Raw genomic sequence first — 12,421 nt, forward strand, 5'->3', positions numbered from 1 at the left:
ACTCTTCATCTGTGAAAACTAAGCCTTTTACATAAGGATCTGTGACAAAAAAAAAAACAAAACTTCAACTCTTCGTAAGAGAAATCAAAACAAACTAATTACTAATCAATACCATTCGATTTCTTATTTCTGAAGTTGTCTTTCTCAAATATATGTTGTATAACTTTGAATAGCACCATCGATTTCAATCTTCATCTCATCGATTGTTCGTCGGCCAAGAAGAGACGACCGTTTCTAGATCTCTCCTTTTTTTTCCCCTTTCCTTTTCTATTTTTTTTTTTGAACTTGGAAATTAATAAACGTTACTTTTGATAAGTGGCCGAATAGTCAATGGTTAGATTTAAAAGGCCCAATTCGTTTAAAATGAACTTAATTAAAAATTTAAGAGGCCCAATTCGTTTAAATGGTTAGAATAATAACAAACTAAACTTAATTAAAAATTAATTTTATCTATATTATTTCGTTAGTTCAATAATTATTTCATTAATTCAAGAAAGTATATATTTAAAATTAGAATGTAATAAATATCCACTAATTTTAAAAATTCATAAAATTAAAATTTGTGTAATTAATTATAAAATTAATTATAGAAGACTTATTAATTTTGATGTAATAGCATTATTTTAGTTTCACCAACAACGCATATAAAAAACACATTATAAAATAATTTATAAAATGTATATATGTAATTTTTTTTAAATGGACAATCCCGCGCTTTGAAAGCGCGGGTCAAAATCTAGTAGTTTAATTAAATAAGAGAATGTCATCAAATCAAAGGGTTGACTTTTAATAACAGAGAAACGATGTCAAAAAAAAAAAACAGAAAATCAAAAACCAGAACCAGATTTAATCACTTAGTCTGACTAATACACAGACTAATTCAAAGAAGACTAAGATAAGAAAGCAACGACAAAATACAGAAGTGTAGATTTTTAGCTTACACAATCGTTTTAAGTAGAAAGGGAAGTCAAAAATAACCTTTGACTTGGATATACAAAAGCATGAAGTAAGCTTCTGAACAACAATCTTTTGCATATTAAGAACACAAGAGGCCAAGAGAGATTCAGCAGTCTCGCCACATCTTCACTTTAAGTGAGACTTCTCTGTATGATTGGACTTTCTCTGCTGCATGTCTCGATTTTCTTCTCTCCACAGATGTTCTTCTCATCATTCCTCCTTTTTCATCAGCTTTTAGGCTTGTTCTTTGATCCTTCTTCATGGTAACGCGTCACACTCTTGGACTGTGTTAAAGCTTAGCTTATAGACGGGTATGTTACTATATCTTTGATGACTCCATCGGTGTCTGTAGCTGTTTGAGATTTACCCTTTGCTGATTGTCTTCTCGTTGTGACCCTGACGAGTAGACCACAAAGATAACAGTCACATTACATCATTGAGTACTCTAAGCTCATCAGTGGAAAATGCAGGAAGTCTCAATATCATTAACAAACGCTAGTGGTTTTAGCTAACTTAGTTTTCTATGCCATCAATCAATGGGACAGAAAAAAAAACGAAAACGGTCGTGAATCATCAGCACTCAAGGTTTCAGTCACTTCCGGTTCTTGGGAATCAAACGTTGCAGGTTGTTGTGTTGAAGAGACACTACCCATTTATACAAGAAATTAGTGCCCTCTATAATGCATTGTTTTAGATGGGTATTAGATATTATCTAATCATGTCAGATTGTCACGGCTGAACAAAAGTGTTTACATGGTTTGTGGTTTCAGTTTCCTGAATTGTAAATAAAAAGAGTTTCAGAATTGTGATGCAACACTAATCATTCATTGTCTAATTAAGAAGGGGTATTCAATTTAGAAGTTCAACTGAATTTGAGAGAACTAAAATTTCCATTGAATTCTTATGTTACTCAATTATGTATTTCATCAATTTTTAAAAATTCTTGTGCTATTGGATTATGTATTTGAAATCATTCATCTAAAATACTTTAGATTCTAGTGTTATTCAATCCATTAATTTCTAATTCTTAAATATTTGTGTTATTCAATTTTTGGTGAATTTACATGGTCATTGTATTTGAAAAGAATTTAATGAAAAATAAATTAATAAATGTAAAGAACCAATTCTTAAGATTTAAGTTAGGATTTGAAAGAATTCTTTATAGCGTTTATTTATTAGATATGTACATCAAACTTATTGATATGATAGATTTAGAAATGTAACATTTGTTATCAATATATATTATCGTTTTGACAAAATCACAAAAGTATATCATTGGTTGTAATCCATATTATAATAGAGGAACAAACTTTTTATATTCTGATAGTCTTATTAAATAAAAATAATTGGCTTTTTATTATTTTCTGTTAGTAGAATTTTTATTCCACTTTGAAAATGGCTTTATATGTTTATATGATATAGAAATGATTATGGTCTTATTCTTTTTATCAGTAAAATTTTTGTTATTTTTGTGCATTTTTATATAAAGATTCAAAAAGTTCATGAAATTTAAAAGAATTGGTTTCTATCAAATTTAATTGTAATCTTTTAGCATCTAAAATGAAAGAATTAGACAAATGCATTAAATCATCATCAAATCATTTAAAATACTTCAATTGAATACTCTTAAATCCAATTAAGTTCTTTAATCCAGTACCTCCGGCTAAGTTGTGTTTAATCATACATCAAAGGGTCATACTGAAAGGAATTAAAAAACAAAACAAAAGATAAGATATTATTTATCTAAACCAGAAACATGCACAAAGACCAATCTGTTTTGCTAAATCCAAAGCAGAATCGAGAACAAATACTTATGTTGCTAAACTATTTTGGGAAACAAAACACGCTAAAACCTAATAACCATTCATATGTTGTAAACTAAGGATCAATCCTTATGTTTCATGTATTCCCCTCACAGTTAGAGAAGTGGATAGAGATGTCACAGTGGGTGCTTTGACGTGGAACACCCCACCATCTTCATAGGCAACTTCAACCTAAGGATAGAGGTGGATGCTCAACATGCATGAAGGTTTGTCCGTTCCGAAACACCTCGAGACTGATCATTGTGACACAGTCACAATGGTAGTCGATGTTGATCACGAGAGAATTCCAAAAACAGTCGTGAATGATTGGTAGTTCTGCCATTCTGCAAATTCTACAATACAATCAAATCCCAAATCTACAAAAGCTCAGTGATAACAAAAAAAGAGCCTAAATGGAATTCTAAATTATATTTTCTGGGAAGAAACACATCAAAATCACAAGTATCATTCTCAGATTGATAATAAATCAAATGAGACTGAAAGCAAAACAACACTTATATGCAGAGAAACAACACTTATACATGCTTCTTTACTCAAGTGTCAGAAATTAATCAAGTATTCTCAAAGAATGACAACACCAAAACATAACCCAGTTTTGGGTGATGAATAAAATCAGAATTTTGAATAACGCATCTCTTGTGTTAATCCAAGTAACCAAATTTAAATTCAGTGAAAACGAAATGAATACACAAATCAACTAACAAAATATAAAAAACAACAATTCTTACATGTGGAAATATTATTATCGTAATCATCTAGCATGAGACATTGGATCTCTCTCTTCTCATCAATGCTATAAATTGCTTTGTTTTTCCCTATATTTTACTTATACATTGCTCTGTTTTTTCAATATTATACTTGTAAAATGTATTTAATTAAACAGCATATACGTAAACTTTGCCTAACAACCAATCCTTTTTTTCTAAGGATAAAAATTTAGAGAGAAAAAACAAAGTAAAGTTAATAGTTTTGAAAAACCCTTTATTTAAAAATCTTTAGTAAACCTTTATGTTTTTTAGTTCCAATTCGTGTTATTCTTCGTTGATCAGTATTATTTCTTGTATAGGGTATTTCTCTTTTTTTCTTTAATTTTATTTAAACTAAAGTTGTCGATTCAAGAAAAAAAAATTTCAAAATAAAATTTGAATGCGTTTTATAGAACATAAGAATATGATAAAAAACAAAAAGAAAAAACGAGTTCACAACCGTACATGCCTATTTTTGATCCGTTGAACTATCATATGGGCTGGTATAACCTAACTTAACGCGACGACAATTCCAAATAACCATAGCCCTGTTCGAGTCAGCTGTATTATATGTGTCACCATACCCCAATTGAGTTACTACAAGTTTCTATTAATTGGTGAAGGCAGTTTTGAAAAGAAGATATGCTTATAAAATCCAGACCCTTGATACTATTATTACACAAAAGTTAAATAAATTTGCGTAACTAACAAGGTCTATCATTACACACAAACCATTTTTGCCTAGCAAAACATGAGTAACTAGATAAAATTATAACAAACCATAACACATAAATCACAAACCACAAATCACTCATGTAAAGATATCTCTCATATTAGACGTATGCATACATGACAAGAAGGACTAGCATGATTTCTCCAGACCCATTGAAGAATACATGTTGACAACACTGCAACCCAAGAAGATCATTTATCAAAGTGTGGGTGATAGAGTCTCGACAAATATCGCATTATGTGAAAATAATTGGCCATGGTGGATTTTGGCGCCAATCTTCATTGTGCCACCTATTAGCCTCTCCATAAGGGTTATTGTGCCAAAAGCTTCATCACATTCGACACCAAAAGGGCTAACACCGTTGAAGTAAGTGTCATCGACATAGTCGGAGAGCACAATTGCAGTATTATGCCAATTCCAACCTAGATTATTAAACTGATCGGGTATGAATCCAATGTTTTCCGGCGGTGGGTATTCAGCAATGAATTGACGAATAAAATCTCGGTTTTCCATAGCATGCATAGGTAAGAATGAGGAAAATTCATACATTATTTTTTTGCAATGAAGCCAACAACCGGGAATGAGAATGCAAAGGAGAAAAAATGATTTTGTTTTCTTGGGTAAAAAAACAATGGGGTTATATATTATGGCAGGACGTGAAATATTTCATGTTGTTGAATGTTATGAAACTAATTTAATTAAAAATGAGAACTTGGAAAGTGAAATGATCATACATTTCTTCTTCATCATCTCTTAACCGACCAGGTAGAACATCCATACGTCCTAATGAACCATAAATCCTTCTTGTAAATGATCTTACTCTCACTCTATAAAAATGCATGCTTATTTCACACTCCAAGTCCTCATATTTAATTAAATCAGTTCCATAACATGAAACAACATGAAACATTTCATGTTATGCCATAATATATAACCTGCAAATGAAAATGTAAAATGTGAGTAAGATTTTTAATAGTTCACACACCATCAAAATATATATTTCCTCCTTAAAACTTCATATTCTATCATATCTACAAAGTTTAAGTCTCATTCTATTTCTCCATAAATTGATTATCATAACCGATACGCTGGCTAAATTTTGAGCAATTACAATTTTTGGGCAGTTACAATTCCCTAGATGAACCATATATAACACGAAAAGGGGGAAGCACATTTTATTATTCGGAAAGAGAGATTCATAATGACTTTTAATTAGTTCTAACAATGGAGACGAGAGTGACACGAAGATGTGAAAACAGAAGAAGCCGATGTGTGTTTGATCTATTTGTATTTGCCTTTAACTAAATAACATTTCCTTTAGATAGGTATGTTTATTAAAAGATTCAAAAAATGCATATTATATTCATATAATTTTAGAGTTACATACATGTTTAAATTATGAGTGTTCATATATATGTCGAGTTTATTTAGATACAATGTACTTAATTAACAGCATATACATAACTTTTTCTAACAACCAATCATGTTTGCTAAAGATAAAATTCAAAATTCAGAGAGAAAAAAACAAAATAAAGTGAATAGTTTTGAAACCCCCCTTTTATTTAAAAAATATTTATTAAACATCATAAATTGTGTTTTATTAAATCCAATTTGTGTTGTTCTTTGTTGATCAATATTATTTCTTGTTTAGGGTATTTTTTCTTGTTTTCTTTACTTTTATTTATTTTTCTTTACTTTCTTTACTTTTATTTACTTTACTTGAAATTGAATGTGTTTTTTTTCGCATCAAGGCAGAAACCTTGTCATAATATCTTAGTACCTAGTTTCAAAAAAAAAAAATCTTAGTACTTGATAAGTTTAATGTTTTTTTTTTTGAACTTCAATATGTTTGTTTGATGTTTGGACGTCGTTCCCATCTGTTAAAATTTTCTCTTTACTTTTTTCGTACATCAAATTTTCTTTTTACTTAAATTAAATATTTCTAATCATAATAATATTTTTTGCAAAAGCACACGAGGCTAAAAGATTGTCTCCTATAAAAACAATCCAAATTATAAGATGAATTTAAAATCCTTTTTTTGAACGGCAATGCATTTAAAGTCCATACATATAAAAATGTACACATTACCAAACAAAAGCACCATCGTTTTTCACGAGTCATTCCACGATGTGACAAATATTGACCTACCAATACCATCATATGATTATACTGTCCATGTGATCATAAAATTGGCTAAACATCGAGTGAGATCATTGGTTGGTTTTGTTTATGATTTTGTTGAATATCATGTTGTCCCACAAAAGATTTTACGTGGATAGCCAGATAAGACGTCGTCATTGCGAGACGAGGCCTACCATCAAAGCTGAAAAAGCTAAAGAAAAATCCAACAGTACCATCATACTGACAATATATTTTAACTTAGACATGGTTACCAGACTACATAGAAGATATGAGATCTCGCTTGAACAAAAGATTCTACAGCTTAACTTCAAATCAAAGTTCAATCAACAACGGATTAACCACTACTAAGTTTGCTCCACTCTGTCTCGCTCACTCTAAATGTGCTCTATGTGCACCTCTTCAACAAAAAAGGTCTCTCTAAAGAATTTTTGTCGTCTACCTAATTTAGTAAATATAGTGAGATGATAATGCAAATATACATGCCATACAAGCTACTTATCGTTTTCACCAAAATACTATATAATAAGCCCTAATGATCACCCTGAGCGTTGTGACTTCTTTGGTTGTTCTTTGCACCCATGTTCACAAGAAACACATTATTAAAGACCAATTTCAACTAAAATAATAGAAAACATACACAAAAGAGGTATTAGAATTGAGGTAGTTGTTAAGTCGATATCAATCACATAATTTCTTAACAGACATAAAATAGACCCACGCACACTAACTTGTATCAAATGTATACTCTAATGACACTCATCCTTCTTGTCCCTCTTCTTCTTTTTCTTTTCCGTCACCTCCTTTCACGACGGCTAAGGCAGCGGAAACCATACCCTCCGGGACCCAAAGGCTTACCCATCATTGGCAATATACTCATGATGAACCAATTCAACCACCGTGGCCTAGCCAAGCTCAGCCGCACATACGGTGGACTACTTCACCTCCGCCTCGGAATTTCCCATCTTTTTGTAGTTTCTTCTCCTCAAATCGCACGTCAAGTCCTCCAAGTTCAAGACCACGTTTTCTCAAACCGTCCAACCACAATAGCAATCCGTTACTTGACCTACGGGCAATCCGACCTAGCATTCTGCAATTACGGCCCGTTCTGGCGAAGGATGAGGAAACTCTACGTTATGATGCTCTTTAGCCGTAAACGGGCCGAGTCGTGGGCCTCTGTTGACGAAGAGGTTCACAAAGCGGTCCGTTCTGTAGCGGCCAATGTCGGAAAACCACTAAACGTATGCAAAGTCGCATTCTCCTTAACAAGAGACATAACGTTCCGAGCAGCGTTCGGCTCCTCGTCGTCCAGTTCTAACGAAGGCAGACTAGATGAGTTCCTTGAGATCATACAAGAGTTCTCTAAGCTCTTTGGTGAGTTTAATGTAGCGGATTACGTCCCGTCTTGGCTCAGTTGGATAGACCCGCAAGGGATAAACAAGCGGGTCGAGAAAGCCCGAAAATCTCTAGACTGTTTCATTGAGTCAATCATCAATGATCACTTAGACAAGAAGAAGACAGAAAAGAACGTTAACGTTGACGAGGTGACCGATATGGTTGACCAGTTACTTGCGTTCTACAAAGAAGAAGTTAAAGTCAAGGACTCAGAGACCAAAATCAATCTCGATAACATAAAGGGCATCATCATGGTAAAAAATTAAACATACTCCATTCCATCCGTTTCAAATTATACACTATTTTATTAATTAGTAGAATGTGCAATTTTTTGTTTATTTAACTATTACAATTATGTAGCATTTATTGTTTAATTTTTTAATTAGTGATAAAAGAGGTAAACTAATAAAAATGTCATTAAAATCATTAAAATTATATTTATTTTAAATCAAAAATTTTACTCTATCAAAATAATTTTTTTAAATAAAATGAAATAAAGGATGTGATGTTCGGAGGAACCGAGACGGTGGCATTAGCAATCGAGTGGGTACTAACCGAGCTACTCCGGAGCCCCGAGAACATGAAACGGGTCCAGGACGAGCTAGCGACTGTGGTCGGGCTTGAGCGGTGGAGCGTGGAGGACACGCATCTTGAGAAGCTCTCTTTCCTAAAATGTGTACTCAAGGATACTCTCCGGCTCCACCCGCCGTTCCCTCTCCTCCTCCACGAGACGGTGGAGGAGGCCGAGGTCTCCGGTTACTTCATTCCCAAGGGATCACGTGTGATGGTCACACCTACGCTCTTGGGCGTGACCCGGCTTCGTGGTCCGACCCGGAAATATTCAACCCGAGTAGGTTCTTGGATCCGGGTGCTCCTGATCTGAAAGGAAACAGTTTCGAATTCATTCCGTTCGGGTCAGGTAGGAGATCGTGCCCGGGTATGCAACTCGGGATGTATGCGTTTGAGCTTGCGGTGGCTCATCTTCTACACTGCTTCACGTGGAGATTACCGGACGGCGTGAAATTCGGTGACGTGGACACCATTGAAGGGCCGGGTCTCACGGTTGCTAAGGCTAACTCTCTTGTGGCAGTGCCGATCAAGCGCCTCCTCTGTCCCATGGTCTTGGAAAGCCACAATGTTTAAAAACTTGTTTTCATAATTATTATTTTACGTTGATATTTTCTTGTGTAATGTATGTATGGTGTTCATGTTTACGTTAGCATTATTTTCTTTAATATAATATCCAAATAAATACATAAAGCGTAAAATATGGTTATTTTAAAAATATACTAACATCAAGAAGAAAACCATGTTTTTTTCAAGACTAATATAGTCCCAATGAACATTAAACTAGCTTATGACCATTTTCTGAGTAGTAGATCCAATCATATCTAGCATCCCACAAGAATCGTGCGCCGAATTTTATGAAATAACGAGATTCTTCATGTATTATGGCAGGACATAAAATATTTCATGTTGTGAATGTTACGAAACTGATTTAATTAAAAAAAAAAAATTTGAAGAGTGCAATAAACATGTTTTTTTATAGAGTGAAAGGAAAATCATTTACACGAAGGATTTTTCATCCATATGTCATAAGATCATTGGACGAGAAATCTTTCGTAAAAATGATTTCATTTCGTTTTATAAAAAAAACATGCTTATTTCTCTTTCCAAATCCTCATCTTCTCTATTAAAAGAGAAGTACCATTTTTATCTACTATTTAGAAGTCTACTAGGACCATTTCATTAATCACATAATATGATATAATAATTAATAAGAATATTAATAATAAATTAATTTTAACTATAGATTTGAATTTTATTTTCAGTTATAACAAAATCTGTTGAGAAAAATCTAACAAAATCCTACTAAATTTTTAAATAATTTTTATTTAATATTTGTTTAATTAATTTCGTAATTAAATAATATAATGCTTTCATTTAAATAAATTATCATCTACCACTAAAACGGGTTCAAATTTTTTAATCATGTCAGATTTGTTTTATACAAATGATGTTATTAACATATGTTAAAAATTTATTTCTACAGCTATATATTTTCAAAAATCATATGTTGAAGAATATTTTTTATTTGATGATTTCAAATTATGAAAACTCGAAAACGTAATAAAAAAGGTAAAATGTATAAAACAAACCCCTATATTAATAAAGTAATAAGAAACTTAAACAATAAAATTAAAAAGTTATAAAATACTAAACACTAAAATATAAATTGTATATTTAAATTTATATAATAATATTAAAATTAAATATTTATAAAATGAAAATATACCCGCACTATGTGCGGGATAAACTCTAGTTTTTAATTAAATTAGTTATAACATTCAACAACATGCAATATGTCACGTCTTGCCACAATATATAATCTGCAAATGAAAATATAAAATGTGAGTATAAATTTGTTTATAGTTCACACACCATCAAAATATATATTCCCTCCTCGAATCTTTCGTATAGTATCATAAAAGTTTAAGACTCATTCTATTTCTCCAAAATTTGAAAATTTCAAACCTATTAATACACGAAATGCAAGTTTGAAACATATATACACGTTGTCAAAGAAAAAAAACATATATACACACGCAAAGAAGAAATTTCGAATGAAGACAAAATAGTGAAGAAAAATAGCGTTGGATGTGTTCATCATAATATGGGATTGTGAAATTTTTATTTTCATCAATTTCAATGGAGTTATAAGAATGAAGCCAACAACCGGGAATGAGAATGCAAAGGAGGAAAAAAAGTTTTGTTTTTTCTGGGTAAAAAGAAACAAGGTCGTTTTCAAACAAACATTCCAAGCAATTTACTGAAATATCGAAATAATTTTTTTTTTAAACTCTTACGCTAACAAGAAAAGTAGGTCGTTACTCCAGAAATACTGAACCGTACTTAAGAAACTGCAGCAAACACGAAAACTGGACTCGTTAAAAGACAAAGATAAAGTTAAGCAATCGTCATTCAAGAAACAGATTAAGAATCGAAAGAAGCATTAAGATTACCTCAACTCGGAGAATTAGATGCAGCAGCTAGCTAGCGATCTGAATGTTTATCGAGAGAGAGAGAGAGATAGAGATAGAGTGAATGAGAAAGGAAGGGAGTAAGACGAAACACAAGAAGAAATTCTATCGTTAGTGAAAGAAACTCAAGTTTTTAGCAAAGGCATTAGATATATGGGAATAAGACTATTGGTGAGGAATGGAACAAGAAGCTGTGGTCGGTTGTATAGGAGTGAGGTTAGATTTGGTATAGTGTGTCAAAGTAAAAGGCAAATATACGATTAATATAAGTAATCGTGTTACTATGTCGCAAATCATAAAAGCATCCTCCTAAGTACGATATGTATAAAGTACGTTAAGTATATCGATCGCTATATAAAGCCAGTCTGGTAGTCTACACTCTATACATATAGATAGGGACATGGATGCCATGTGCCATTCTGTATTGTACATTCAACTGCCATTAATTTCCTTGTCCCAGTCTTCTTTTGAATCAATTATCATGCCTTCTCGAATTATTGTACTCTGCTATTGATCAATTTATTTGTCCAAATGTACTCTTCTTTTGAATTATTTACGGGTGTCTTCTTCCACTACTATACTACTTTGTTTTGTTCACCTTTGAAGTGTTTGGAATAAACGGTTGAACGTGTTTAGGGTGAAGCTTCGAACTCAAGTAAAACCTCTTACAATCACAATGAACCAACTAATAAGTGGTTTGCCAAAAAAAAACACTTAAAAAGGTGAACAAAACAAGTATAATAGTGGAAACTTTTCTTAAAGTGCTGGTCCACTGGATTTGCGAGCTAACACGCGGGTGGAGTATTACCGAAACCACACTTGAGTTTCTGCACTGGTGTTAACTTGTACAGCTTAATCTTGTTTCGTTTGTGATCCAAACTAATTCTTCAAAATCATTAAGAGTTTTTAGCCACTTTAATTGTGCTTGTTCATTTGTGAAAATGCATAAGCTTGTGAAGGCTGACAAGCAGAAGAGTTGTAGGAAATGTCAGCTTTCATTCACATAAAGTTCTCTCAGAGCTCAAATACATATAACAAGTTCTCTCTCACACAAGCTTTAAATCACCACCAATACACATTTTGTCTCTTAAGGTCCTGAGGCAACCAAAAGTTGCACATCTATATGAGTATTCTTCTATACATCGCTTAACATTTGGTTTCATCATTTTCTTCTTTCATTGGCGATTATTAGAACTACACGTTCATAAGGTTGAAACGATCAAAATTTGGGAACATGAAAATAGAATGAAAGCAAATTTGAATCACACCTCAACAAGTTTTAATCAACTTCTCCAACACATATTTATTACAAACAAAACATTTGGATCTATGACATCAGATCCTAAGAAAATATATTCATCTTTATGCGCTTACACCAGGGAACTTTAAAAAATCGAAGGGAACAACACTACAACTCCGAATTAAAATCATTCGGAAAAATCTTTTAAAAAAAACACAGGAAATGGTAAATGTAATCGTCACATAAAGTGAAAAGTACTCATCCAGTGTCTAGGGAAAAATATATAACGTCTTATCAATGGCTCTCGTGACTGTCTGTGGCTGTCATCAAATATAGAGAGAAAGCA

The 12,421-nt window shown here is 32.4% G+C and overlaps 1 protein-coding gene across 1 annotated transcript; it reads left to right on the plus strand.

Moving 5' to 3' along the window:
* The first annotated feature begins 7,004 nt into the window (after positions 1 to 7,004).
* On the plus strand, positions 7,005 to 9,476 carry LOC106313996 (cytochrome P450 84A4-like). Its single transcript, XM_013751947.1, is given in 3 exon segments — positions 7,005 to 8,048; positions 8,294 to 8,582; positions 8,585 to 9,476. Coding segments are annotated over 3 exon segments (1,551 nt in total). The 5' UTR covers positions 7,005 to 7,139; the 3' UTR covers positions 8,938 to 9,476.
* Positions 9,477 to 12,421: the final 2,945 nt, after the last annotated feature.

The sequence above is a fragment of the Brassica oleracea genome, chromosome C9 (assembly GCF_000695525.1).
Source record: "Brassica oleracea var. oleracea cultivar TO1000 chromosome C9, BOL, whole genome shotgun sequence".
NCBI classification, from domain to species: Eukaryota; Viridiplantae; Streptophyta; class Magnoliopsida; order Brassicales; family Brassicaceae; genus Brassica; species Brassica oleracea.